Source organism: Oryctolagus cuniculus, chromosome 18 (assembly GCF_964237555.1).
Source record: "Oryctolagus cuniculus chromosome 18, mOryCun1.1, whole genome shotgun sequence".
Classification (NCBI taxonomy): Eukaryota; Metazoa; Chordata; class Mammalia; order Lagomorpha; family Leporidae; genus Oryctolagus; species Oryctolagus cuniculus.
In genome coordinates, this window is record NC_091449.1 from 7,545,746 (window position 1) to 7,558,957 (window position 13,212).

A 13,212-nucleotide genomic window follows, 5' to 3' on the forward strand; every position below is an offset into this window, starting at 1 on the left:
CCCGCCCCTCCTGCAGCTCCCAGCCACCAGGTCTCAGCCCTGCCCAGGCAGTCCCCGGCCCTGGGTGCTGGCCCCAGCATCCTCCCCGGCCTGCGCACCCCCCATCACCCACCCACCCGGCACCGCGCCCGCCCCCTGCAGGTGGGAGCGCTCCGCAGGGCGGGGCGGGGCCTGTGGCGGTCCCTGCTCCTCTCACCCAGGCCCACAGGGTCTTCCTGCATCTCCCAAGGGGTCAATGACTCCGTGGCCAGGGGCCACGTAAATGGGGTACAGCATTGCCTCTGGTTCTGCCCTCTCTGATCAGGGGCCTCTGAGCACCCCAAGAACATTGGGGGCATCCTGGGGGGGGTAAAGGCTCCAGGCCTCCCCGGGGCTGCTGCAGGTTCTGACGAGCACCCTACTGGGAGACAAGAGCCTGGTCAGGCAGCCACACCCCCTGAGGTCTGTCTCTAAGGGGACCTGCCCGAAGTCCACCTGCCAGGGGGCTCGGAGGGGGTGCCAGGGCCAGGCAGGGCTCTGGTGGTGGAGGCAAGACCCAGGGCCATAGAGGGGACAAACACTGCAGCCAAGGCCTCAGTGTTCCCTGTGAAATGGGCACAATCACAGCTCCACCTGCACCCCCCCCCCCAACATGGCAGCCACAGGCCATGCTTACATTTGTTGCATTTAAAAATTGAGGCCGGCGCCGTGGCTCAACAGGCTAATCCTCCGCCTTGCGGCGCCGGCACACCGGGTTCTAGTCCCGGTTGGGGCGTCGGATTCTGTCCCGGTTGCCCCTCTTCCAGGCCAGCTCTCTGCTGTGGCCCGGGAGTGCAGTGGAGGATGGCCCAAGTGCTTGGGCCCTGCACCCCATGGGAGACCAGGAAAAGCACCTGGCTCCTGCCATCGGATCAGCGTGGTGCGCTGGCCACGGCAGCCATTGGAGGGTGAACCAACGGCAAAGGAAGACCTTTCTCTCTGTCTCTTTCTCACTGTCCACTCTGCCTGTCAAAATAAATAAATAAACTTTAAAAAAAAATTCTATTCCCAGCCGCCCTGGCACGCGCACGTGTCAGCAGCCAGGTGGGACGGCAGCCCAGATACGCGGTGTCTGTGCTGCTGCGGGGCCCGAACCTCCACTGCGCTTACTGCAGCCCTGTGGCCGCCAGCTGCCCCCTCCTCAGGTGGGGAAGTGGGGGGTCCCGGGAGGGCACCCCTGGTGCAGGCAGGCGTCTGGGGAGACGTGGGGCTGGGCTGGAAGACACACAGCCGAGCCTCTAACCACCAGGCTCTTCTCCCTGAAAACTCTCGGCAAGGCCTGGAATAGTGCCCAGCACACAGCAGGTGCACAATTAATGCTCGGGACTGACTGGCCTTGAATCCAAGCAGCGTAGGAGACAGCGACTGTCACAGTCCCATTTCCCAGATGAGCACACTAGGCTCAGAAAAACCAAACATGACACCCCCAGGGTGGGGGTGGGGTTCACTCCCTCCTCCTGGGCCTGTGCTGGGGGAGCCCTCCCCAGGGTGGGGGTGGGGTTCACTCCCTCCTCCTGGGCCTGTGCTGGGGGAGCCCTCCCCAGGGTGGGGGTGGGGTTCACTCCCTCCTCCTGAGCCTGTGCTGGGGGAGCCCTCCCCAGGGTGGGGGGTGGGGTTCACTCCCTCCTCCTGTGCTGGGGGAGCTCTCCCCAGGGTGGGGGTGGGGTTCACTCCCTCCTCCTGGGCCTGTGCTGGGGGAGCCCTCCCCAGGGTGGGGGTGGGGTTCACTCCCTCCTCCTGGGCCTGTGCTGGGGGAGCCCTCCCCCAGGGTGGGGGTGGGGTTCACTCCCTCCTCCTGGGCCTGTGCTGGGGGAGCCCTCCCCAGGGTGGGGGGTGGGGTTCACTCCCTCCTCCTGTGCTGGGGGAGCTCTCCCCAGGGTGGGGGTGGGGTTCACTCCCTCCTCCTGGGCCTGTGCTGGGGGAGCCCTCCCCAGGGTGGGGGTGGGGTTCACTCCCTCCTCCTGGGCCTGTGCTGGGGGAGCCCTCCCCCCAGGGTGGGGGGTGGGGTTCACTCCCTCCTCCTGTGCTGGGGGAGCCCTCCCCCGGGGGCCTTGACTGTGGGAGCTGTGAAGTGGTGCAGCCACAACTGAAGAACTGGAGAGAACCCAAGCGCAGGGCCCAGCACACAGTAGGCGCATAATGGCTGTGAAGGAGGGCCCTGGCACACAGTGGAGCCTACTGCCTGTCACTCCTGTGCTTGCTGTTAGAACGGACCGAGCCCGAGACGCCCAGGGGATGCGCACAGAAGGAACGAATCAGAACCATATGGGGCGGCTGTTGGCCCCGCAGCGACGGCACAGTGAGGGCACCCGTGTCCCACACCAGGGCACCTGGTTTGGATCCCAGATCTGGCTCCTGACCCCAGCTTCCTGCTGGTGCAGACCCGGGGAGGCAGCTGCGGCGGCTCAAGTACTCGGGTCTGGGCAGACCCAGACCGAGACCCTGGCCCCGAATCAGGCAGGCCCCGGCCCAGCTGATGCGGGCGTCTGGGGAGCAAAGCGGAAGATAAGAGCCCTGGCTCTCTGTCTAGCTGCCTGTCTAGTAAATAATGCAACAACGAAATACATGTTAAAACTACGTTAATAAATAACCAATGGACGAGTGGGGACAAGAAACACGTCAACAAGGAAACAGAACCCCACCCCCACGCCTCCGCTGACTCCCCGCCCCCCCCCCCACGCTGGGGCCCCTCGGAGGCAAGGCTGGCATCTGACCCACACTCCTGCTCCACTCTGCCGAGGGCGGGAAGCCCCAGCCTCAGGCACGGGGCAAGTTTCTCAAAGTGTGTTCCAAGGAGCCCCCGCCTCCCCCAGGGGCAGCTGAGCAAGGGTCCCGAGCGCCCTGCGGGCAGCTGTTGACCCCGGCACCGCTCAGACGGCGCGGGCTGTGGCCCCAGAGCAACACCTGCTCCTGCCCAGGAGGCCACTCCGCGGCCTGCTGCTGGGGCTGTCTCGACTATGACCGGCCGGTGTCACGGCACAGCGAGTTAAGCCGCCGCCTGCAGTGCCGGCATCGGCATCCCACACGGGCGCGGTCCCAGTCCCGGCTGCTCCACCTCCCACCTCCCACCCAGCTCCTTGCTAATGCGCCTGGGCAGGCAGCAGCAGACGGCCCCTGCATCCATTTGTGAGACCCGGAGGAAGCTCCTGGCTCCTGGCCTCAGCCTGGCCCAGCCCTGGCCACTGCAGCCACCTGGGGAGTGAGCCAGCGGATGGAGGAGCTCTCTCTCTCCTCTCTCTCTCCTCTCTCCCCTCTCCTCTCTCCTCTCTCTCCTCTCTCTCTCTCTCCTCTCTCTCTCTCCTCTCTCTCTCCTCTCTCTCTCCCTCCTCCCTCCTCTCCTCTCCTCTCTCTCTCTCCTCTCTCCTCTCTCTATTCCTCTTTGTGACTCTGCCTTTCAAATAAATAAATAAATAAATCTTAAAGGAAAAAAAGGATGACTTAAGCGTATGGGAGTAGGCACAGGCTCTAGGCAAACACCGCACAGCTTCACACGGGGGACTTGAGCATCAGGGGTCTGGGGCCTGTGGGGTGTCCTGGAATCAGCCCCCATGGATCCCAAGGGACGACTGGGGACATGGAGGCCAGGCCATCACAGAGACCTGGGCCATTTTCCCGCCATGTCCCTCCATGCAAGGCTGCAAAACATCCATTTCTGGATTGTAGACGTCAGGGCAGCCGCCAGCAGGGCCATGAGCTCTCCATGGGACCTCAGGGGATGGCTGGGCGGCCCAGCCCCTGCCCCGCGCACCCTCTGAGTGTGTGTACTGCCCACCCTGCTATGGAGACAGACAAGCTGGGGAACTGCGCAAGCACAGTCGGGAAATGGGGCCGAGGTCAGGGGGCCGAGACCCCGAGTCAGCCACTCGCAGCCCGGGGACCCAGGAGCTTTCTGAAGTCCCCTCACACGTATGGGTTCAGCTGTGTGTGCTGCTTCTTGGCCCCAAAACGATACGCGGCAGCCCCCAAGGAAGCAGGGTCCTTACAGGTGCGGGACAGGCCAGCATGGAGTAGGGCAGGCCCCGCTCCCCTGGGACGTCCTCAGACCACACCCCTGACAGCCACACGCCAGGGGGCGCCAAAGAGCCCCAGAGGCTGGGGAGAGACTAGGGCCAGGCTCAGGCAGAAGGCACCAAGCCCGCCACCGTCCCTCCCCGGGGCTTCTCGGGACAATCGCTTCTCAATTCTCATAGGCTCGGCTTGTGGACGTGCCTATGTGTCCACAGGAGTGGACAGCGGCCATCCACACGCGCCATTCAGGAGCACAGAGGGAGGCGACGCACTGAGCATTCAGCACCAGGACCGCCCAGCTCTGGCAGACCGGAGCAGACCCCGGCCGGATCCTCGGGGCTTCCCCAGGCCCCCATCCCCACCGTCAGCCTCCAGCCCCTTCCACACAGTGTCCCTCCACAGCACTGGGTGGTTGCTGTTCCCGGAGCGGACCTCATCCTGCCCTGCTCCCATCCCCCCCATGGCTGCCCAGGGCCCCCAGGGTACAGTGCTGGCCTGGGGCCTGCGTCCAGGGCCCTGCCCGGCTCCGCAGTCCATCTCCGCAGAAGTTCCAATCCCCCGGACACGCCACGGCCTTCCTGCCTCAGGCCTTCCCCGGTATCGCCCTCGCTCACCTCCTCAGAGCACGCCTCCCCCACCACAACCCCGGCAGGAAGACGCCCCCACCCCCGCCCTGTGTCTGGGGCACTCGATGCTCCTTCCTTCTTTATCTGCCCCGCGTTCCCACCCAGTCGGTCTCCCCGGGGCGGGCGTGTTCCTGCCGCAACCACAGTGCCCGCACACAGCAGGCACTCAATAAACGCTGAAGCAAACAGAGGCGCGAAGGGGCTCACTCACAGGTGATCTCCTCGTGGCTGAACCCCAGCACCCGCAGGGACTCCAGCGTCTCCTGGAAGAGCTCGCGTTCCTGGCCGGGGGACGCCGACGGCCCGTTGGTCAGGAAGCGGTAGTGGGAGTAGGGCTCCAGGAGGAGGTCGGCTGTGGGGAACGGGCGGGAGGCCGGGTCAGGGGCGCGCCGTGGTGGCCCACATCGATGGGGACCTAGGGTGAGCCACCGCTCCCCCCCCACCAGTGGCCGGGGTCCTTTCCTCCCGGGCCTCCAGGAAGGGCTGGGCGTGCAGCGGGCGCCGTCAGACTGTGGGCGCGCATCAGACTGCCTCGCTGCCTCCAGCAAGTCGGGCATCTGCCCAGAGCAGGCAGGTGCGACGGGGCCGAGGGAGCCAGGGGAAGCAGAGGCCACGCGGGGCAGGAGTCAGGACGCACATGCGGTAGGGTGGAAGGAGCCAGAGCGAGAGGGAGCCGCAGGGCAGAGGGGCCCACGGCAAACAAGAGCCACAGCCGTGCAGCGGCCGAGCGTGGAGCAGGAGCCAGGAGAGCCCGGGGACCAGGCGCAGCGGGAGCCAGAGCAGAGGGGAGCCCCGGGCAGCAGCAGCCATGCCAGGGTCGCCAGGAGCCGGAGCCACACAGAGCCGGGGTCACTGCACGGCCTCCGCGGGAGTGAGCAGAAGCCGCACGGAGGGGCGGTCACAGACAGCAGCCGAGCGTCAGGAGCCACAGGGCCACGTGGCCAGGACAGCGTGGGGGAGGGGGAGAGAGGGGGAGAGAGATTGAGACCCAGGACAGAGCAGGGCCAGGCCGCAGAGGCCAGGACAGAGCAGGCCCGGCAGACAGCGCGCCCCGCCCCTGCCGGCGCTGACCTTTGAGCTGCTCCCCGGCGCCCCCGAGCAGCTGGTAGAAGATGTGGAAGCTGCACTCGTCCTTGGCCTGGCGGATGGCACGCGACTTCTCCAGCAGGTCTGGGCGGGGCGGGTCAAGGAAGGGCAGGGGAGGGGGGAGGGGAGGGGAGCCCACCCGCCCGCCCCTCCACCTCCTGGGGCCGCAGAGGCCATGGGAGCCCAGGCTGGAGGCTCGGCCAGCACTGGGTGAGCGGCCTTGGCCGCGTCACCTCTGCAGTGGTGCCTCGGTTTCCCCTCCAACCGGCACCGTGAGGGTGAGCACCGGGGGCAGCGCCTGGCCCAGCCACTAAGCACGCCTGAGGGCATTCGGAATCATCGTCACTCTCCCGGCCCATTTCCCCATGAGGACGGGGAGACCCCAGCTCCTGCTCCCTTGGAACTCGGGGCCTCTGCGAGCTCCCCGCTTCCCAGCAGCCCCGTGAAGCGCCGGCTGCCTTGCCCTGTCCAACCCCTGGGCCCCGTGCTCCTGGACAGCTGTGAGCCTGAGGCCCACTTTCTAAAGCCGGCCTACAAGGGTCACTGATGGGGTGGAAGGGGAGGCACGGGGCAACGGGGCAGGGGGCGCGCATGTGCACCGTGCGGCCCTGGGCCTCCTCCTCTGTCAGTGGGGTGACGGCAGCACCTGCACCCTGGAGATCCTGACACACCACAGAGCCCGGGGGCGGGGCTCGATCTGCACCAGAGTCACCACGTGGTGATGCAGCCCACCTGGGGCCGGCCAAGCTGCAACACACGGGGCTCTGCACCCACCTGGCCATCCCAAGAGCCGTCTGGTCGGCCTGGGGTGCCACCTGACCCCAAGCGCCCCCTACAAGCTGGTCACTACCCCGAGACAGCCAGGCGTGAGCTCAGCGCCATGTGGCAGGGCTGACCGGGCAGGAGGGGCCCAGGGCCCCAGGAGCCCGGGCAGGGAGGGCCCCGGCTTGGCCTGTGAAGGGGACAAGGCCAGGGCGGAGGCCCGGCTGCCGCAGGGCGCAGGGGACGAGGAGCCTCGCGAGGCCAGGAAGCGGGTCCATGAGCAGCGGCTGAGCCCCAAGCTGCTAAAGGCTGCTGGTGGACTGGCAGCACCCTGCGAGCGGCGCTGGGCCACAGCGCTTCCTTCTCAGGACGCCCGGCCCCCGAGGGGACCCTCTCTCTTCCTGTTGCTCCCAGGAGCCGCTGAGGCAGAGCAGTGGAACCGCATGCGTGGGCCCCCAGCCTCAGGGCGGCAGGGCCGGGGTGCGCATCCCGGGCTCGGGCCCCTCATTCCCACACCTGTGGCACATGTGTGCTTGGCCATCTGGACCCCTTACGGCTCACAGGCGGCTGTGCAGACAGGGGCCGGCCCGGGCCTCCCCTGAGCAGGCCGTGCCCTGGCTGGTGACTGAACGTGACGGGCAGGGGGCCTGTGCGGCACCAGGGCTCTGCTGGGCTCCCCCGGGCTTTCCCTCATGGCTGGGGGAGCACCGGGCCAGGACTCTGAGGCTGCACCTGCCCCCCAGGCCCCGGGAGGAGCTGCTGGGCGCGCCTGGGCCCCGGTTTGCTGGGAGTGGCCAGACCCACAGGGCCGACCTCCTCAGCACCCCCACCCCGTCCTCCCGCACCCCCAGGGCTTGGAGGATACAGGTCTCGATGTTGGCGCCCACGATGTAGCCCGCGACGTCGAAGTTGATGCGGATGAATTTGCCCTGGGAGGGGTGGCAGCCGCGGCTGAGGTCTTCTTCCCCGCGGACCTGAGACCCCCACGCCCCTTCCTCACCCCCAGAACTCAGGCTGCCTCCCCACTTCCTTCCTCCCTGACCTGAGCCCCACCCCGTGGGGGAGCCCCCCCCCCCCCGCCAGGGACTCCCTGGGGAATCCAGGTCCGGCCCCCAGCCCCTCCTCCTCACGCCCAGGCCCGGGACCCCCAGCCCTTCCTCCTGACGCCTGGGCCCGGGCCCCCCAGCTCCTCCCCCTCACGCCCGGGCCCGGGCCCCCCAGCTCCTCCCCCTCACGCCCGGGCCCGGGCCCCCCAGCCCCTCCCCCTCACGCCCGGGCCCGGCCCCCAGCCCCCCCTCACGCCCGGGCCCGGCCCCCTAGCCCCTCCCCCTCACGCCTGGGCCTGGCCCCCAGCCCCTCCCCCTCACGCCCGCCCGCGCTCACGAAGCGGGAGGAGTTGTCGTTCTTCACGGTCTTGGCGTTGCCGAAGGCCTCGAGGATGGGGTTGGCCTGCAGCAGCTGCCGCTCCAGCTCCCCCTGCGGGCACGGCGCTGGCGTTAGGGCGGGGCGGGGCGGCCGGGCAGGCTGCGTGTGTGGCGTGTGGCGTGTGGTGTGTGGTGTGGGGTGTACAGTGTGCGGGTTGTAGCGTGTGGTGTGTGGTGTGCAGTGTGCGGGTTGTAGCGTGTGGTGTGCTGTGTGGTGTGTGTGGTGTGTGGTGTGCAGTGTGCGGGTTGTAGCGTGTGGTGTGGGGTGTGCAGTGTGTGCTGTGCAGTGTGGGGTGTGCAGTGTGTGGGTTGTAGCGTGTGGTGTGGGGTGTGCAGCATGCGGGTTGTAGCGTGTGGTGTGGGGTGTGCAGTGTGCGGGTTGTAGCGTGTGGTGTGTGGTGTGCAGTGTGCGGGTTGTAGTGTGTGGTGTGGGGTGTGCAGCGTGCGGGTTGTAGCGTGTGGTGTGTGGTGTGCAGCGTGCGGGTTGTAGCGTGTGGTGTGGGGTGTGCAGTGTGCGGGTTGTAGCGTGTGGTGTGGGGTGTGCAGCGTGCGGGTTGTAGCGTGTGGTGTGGGGTGTGCAGTGTGCAGGTTGTAGCGTGTGGTGTGGGGTGTGCAGTGCGCGGTGTGCGCTGTGGTGTGTGGTCTCCAGGAAGTGTTGGACGGAAACCGAAGCGAACAGAAAGCGGCAGGACTCGGACAACTGCGCCCGGCCCCGCTGCTAAACGAGAAGCTCAGGAGGTGCCACGAGAGGACTGGGACGGACGCACAGGACAGGTCGGGGTCGCACAGGGACTGGGGGGCGGGAGCGGCTCCGGGCAGCCAGGGGCGCCTCCCCACCCCAGGGTGCTGCTGCTGCTGTCGGTGCCGAGCGCACGGACCGGGCGTCACTGGCAGAGGGTCATTTTCACGGCACACGGTAGGTGGTCAAGAAGCAGGGTTCCCGTCCCCCACACGGCAGGCATCCGTGCCGGCCAGGCCGCGTCCGGCCGCGGTGAGGCGAGAAGGCCTCAGCCAGCCGATGGCTTTGTTGAGGGAAGAAAGATAAAGTGACAGGTGGGGCGCGTGTGCGCACACACACACCACACACACAAACACACGTGCGCACACACGCACACACACACCACACACATGCACACACCACACACACGCACACACACACGTACACACATACACACATCACACATACACGTGCATACACACACACACACACCACACACACCACACACACAGACTTCCAAAATCTGGGGCAAATGGAATTCAAAGGTAAGAGAGCCAGTGGAGAAAATGCGAACCAAAGCCACAAACGCAGCACCTCACCCGTAACGTCCAAGACAAGGTGCGTTTAGGGGACGCTGTGTGGTGCAGCGGTAAAGCTGCCGCCTTCAACGTCCCCATTTGGGCGCTGGTTCGTGTCCTGGCTGTGTCAATTCCTGTCCCGTTCCCTGCTAAAGGCCTGGGAAAGCAGTGGAGGATGGCCCGAGTGCGTGGGCCTCTGCACCCACATGGGAGACCCGGACGAAGCTCTGGCTCCGCGTGGCCCAGCCCCAGCCATTGCGGCCATCTGGGGAGTGAGCCAGCAGATGGGAAATCAATCTCCTTCTCTCCCTCTCCCTCTTTGTGACTCTTTCAAATCAATCAATCAATCTCTCTTTTTTTTTTTTTTTTTTGAGGTAAGTTTAGAGGCTGGAATTATGGCTCAGCAGGCTAAGCCACCGCCTCTGATGCCAGCATCCCATAGGGGCGCCGGTTCCAGTGCCGGCTGCTCCACCTCCTACCCAGCTCCCTGCTAAGGCACTGGGAAAGCAGTGGAGGACGGCCCAACACCCCTGCCACCGGCGTGGGAGCCCAGATGGAGTCCCAGGCTCCTGCTTCAGCCTGGCCCAGCCCCGGCTGACGTGGCCGTTCAGGAAGTGAACCAGCAGATGGAAGCTCGCTCGCTCGCTCGCTCTCTCACTGGAGAACCCAGGTGGGAAGGCTGGGAGTTCTCTCCCCGGCTCCGCCGTCGGCTCTCTGGGAGCCGTGAACCCCAGGGCTCTGTGGGCCCCGCCTGGACGCACCCAGTAGGTCAGCAACAGACAGTGGTTGTGGTCCCTGGGCTGTTTCCTGTGGGTATCTGTGACCTATCCGTGTACACACAGTAGGGCTGCAGTAAATGGTGGTGGGGCTGACTGCGCACACACAGGAGGCCTGCCCTGATCGGCAACACTGGCCTCAGTGTACACACAGTAGGGCTGCCATACGCAGCAGTGGGAGGCAGCACGCACACGGGCCCCGGCGTGCACAGTAGGACAGCAGCAGCAGCAGCGAGGGTCCCTGGAGGGTGTGCCCCTTGGTGTCTCGGGCTGTGTGTGCCCGGGAGCGCCACGCCAGGATGACCGCAGTGGCACGGGGGCAGCGAGATGGGAGGGGATTCCTGCTACTCACATAAGACACGGCGCTGGCGGAGGCCTGAGGAAGTCACGGGACACGAGACACAGCCGGGCACACGGCACATGGAACACGGACAGACATGGCGGTGAATCGGCAGCCTGGGGCAGGGGCGGGCGGGGCAGAGGCGCCTGGGGAACGGCGGCCTCGGGGGCTGCGTGCCGGGGGCTGCAATCCCACTCTCCCCGTACGAGGGGGCGTGGCCAACAGTGGCAAAAATGCCACCCAGCTCGCCACAGGGTTGAGCCCATGGGAGGCTTGGACCCCCAGGGAGCACCCTGAAGCATCTGCCCAGCCAGCCAGCACGGGCGTCGTGGCTGCCTGCACGTGTGCCCAGCACACAGCAGGTGCTGAGGAATGAAGCGCCTACGAAGCGCCAGGCACCGTTCCAGGACCCTGCCTCTGGCCCCAGCGCTGCCCCAGGCTCTACCCCGACCACGCACTTCACGGGTGAGCCAGGCAGCTGTGGGGGGCGGGGGCTGGGGTGCCGCCGGGGGAGGGCCGGGGCTGTACCGGGACGCCGGGCTCCTTCCTGCCCCGGGGTGAAGACGCCACGTGGGCCAGGTACTGGATGACCTTCTTGGTGTTCTCCGTCTTCCCCGCTCCAGACTCCCCGCTGCGGGGGAAGAAGCGGACGTGAAGAGGGTGGGCGCTGAGGCCAGGAGAGGCCTCCCTGACCTGCCCGGCCCAGCAGAGCCCTCCCGGCTGAGACCCTCCTCCTCCAAGGAGACCTCCGGGATTACTCACGTGCAGAGTATGGACTGGTCCTCGCGATCTGTAGGGGAAGAGGGGCACGTGTCACTGGGGAGGGTCTGTCCAGCGGGGCCCTGCTCAAAACTGTGCTGAGGGAGGGGCGAGGGAGGGGGCTTTAGATCCTAAGATCCCTCGCTGGGTCACCTTGAGCTCGTGTCTGGGCCGCTCTGTGTCCCTTTCTGCACGTCAGGCTCAGACACGGCGCACGGAGGCCTGGCCGGCCCTGGGCACAAGCCCCGCCTCCGCCACCCACCCACCCACCCACCACGACCTCCCTGCTCCGACTTGGGGACAGCGAGAGCAAGGTGATGTTGAGCCCAGCAGGAGCGAGGACGCTCAGTGCCCTCTGTGAGGAGCGGACAGGTCCAGCATCAGGGTCACCGGGGACAGAGTGGCCTCGGCAGCACGCACCCCGCGTCCCCAGCCCGTAGCACAGCCTCCTCCCACACCGGTGTCCACGCTTCGGCAAGGGTCACCGGACGGCAACCACAGCGCTGCCCTCAGACCACAAGAGGGCGCTAGACTGGGAGTAGACCTCGGACTCCCCCAGCGCCGGAGCCCCCAGGGCACCCTGCGGAATGAGGGCGGGGCTGGAGGAGGAGACGCCGGCTGGGCTCGCCGGAAAACACACAGCACAGATGGACCTCTGCAGCGTGCACGCTCCCCGTGTGGATACAGACGCACCGTCAGCGTCTGTGCTGGCCGCCTGTGACACAGGCGCAGCCCCTGCGGGCTCCTACACCTGTGCTAGGTAGCGTGTGCTAACTAAGTACACGGTGCTGCCTCCTACTGCTGTTCATGGCAGAAGCAGAGGCCCGCTTCCCAGTGCACACTAAGCGTATCCCAAGCATGCATTAAACAGACGGCACAGGAGGAACACGTAAGGAGGGCATCCCGTGTGTCCCAGCGCCGCCGGCACTGAGCTACACCGTGAGGCTGTCTCTGACCCCACCGCCCGGTTCAGGGCACGACCTGCCCGGCTGCACACGGCTGCCGTCTGTGAGCAGGGCTGTTTTCCCCATGAGGATGATGAACGAGCACGCGACACTTCACCGTCTCAGGGAACTGTTGCAGACGGAGACCCAGAACCTCATGCCCTTACTCCAGCCCCTGCGCCTCCGCCCGGCCTGGCCCCTGGTGCCCCCAGCAGCCCGCCCCACACTCACCCTGCAGCATGCTGCGGTAGGCCCCCTCGGTCACCGCATACACGTGGGGCGGCACCTCGTGGCGCTTCTTGCCCCGGTACATCTCCACGATGGCCTCGGTGTAGATGGGCAGCTGCTTGTATGGGTTGATGACCACACAGAAAAGACCGGAATATGTCTACAGTGGACGAGAGGGGAGAGGACCTCAGCTGCTTGCCCGTGGCCCGGAGAGCAGCACAGGGCCACTGTGTACAGCTGAGTGGGTTGTGCACTGCACAAACGGGCGTCTGATAATACAGATCTGAGTATTTGCTGTGCACATTTTGGGGTGATGATGGAAAAAGAATCTTTCCGAAGGACACAAAGGGCCATGGGGACAGAGACTGAGAGAGAGAGAAGGTGGGCCTCGCGGGCAGTCAGTCCTGGCTGCATGGACTCGCACACTCATGAAGCGACCACGTGTCTCTGTAGTGGCCAAAAACCCTGGAGCCCCTGCTGGGGTGGATGGCTGCGAGGCTGGGTGCGCAGGGGTGGACTGTCTCCAGAGCTTTAACAAGGGACAGGAAGTCAGACTGCAAACACAAAGGTGCCGTTGATGTTGAAAGGGCTGGGGCAGGAGGACGATGCCCCAGCTCCACGGGCCGCAGCGGGAGCAGCGCGCGGCCGCACGTGTCCGGCTGCACGACCGTAGCTGGGGCGCGGTGCCCTCGCGGCAGGCCAGGCTGCGCCAAGGTGCAGGCAAACAAAGGTGCTGGATTCTTTGTCATCCACGTCCCCGGGCCCCCGTGAACTCTGCGCACATCCTTCTGGGGCCAGAGCCAGGAGTCTGTGGTGGTCTAAGAACCGGTCCAGCCCGCGGGGCGTCAGGCGGACACGAGGCTCTGCGCGCACACACACAGAGGCCGCTTGACGGAAAGAGCCAGCTGGCCGCCTAGTGAGCCCGGCCGCAGAGCCAAGCAGCTG

General features: G+C 66.3%; 1 protein-coding gene across 9 annotated transcripts in view; it reads right to left on the minus strand.

Moving 5' to 3' along the window:
* Window positions 1-13,212, minus strand: part of MYH14 (myosin heavy chain 14) — a 71,443-nt gene that overhangs the window by 39,316 nt on the left and 18,915 nt on the right. For 6 of the 9 annotated variants that reach the window (XM_070063010.1, XM_070063011.1, XM_070063014.1 and 3 more), the window contains exons 3-10: window positions 12,271-12,427; window positions 11,099-11,126; window positions 10,865-10,967; window positions 10,349-10,372; window positions 7,884-7,976; window positions 7,366-7,429; window positions 5,724-5,822; window positions 4,864-5,004 (exon numbers count right to left, since the gene is read on the minus strand). In XM_070063010.1, coding sequence (XP_069919111.1) covers window positions 4,864-5,004; window positions 5,724-5,822; window positions 7,366-7,429; window positions 7,884-7,976; window positions 10,349-10,372; window positions 10,865-10,967; window positions 11,099-11,126; window positions 12,271-12,427 — 709 coding nt within the window. The remainder of the gene's footprint in view (window positions 1-4,863; window positions 5,005-5,723; window positions 5,823-7,365; window positions 7,430-7,883; window positions 7,977-10,348; window positions 10,373-10,864; window positions 10,968-11,098; window positions 11,127-12,270; window positions 12,428-13,212) is intronic. The other 3 variants (XM_070063012.1, XM_070063017.1, XM_070063018.1) reach the window with 1 other exon arrangement.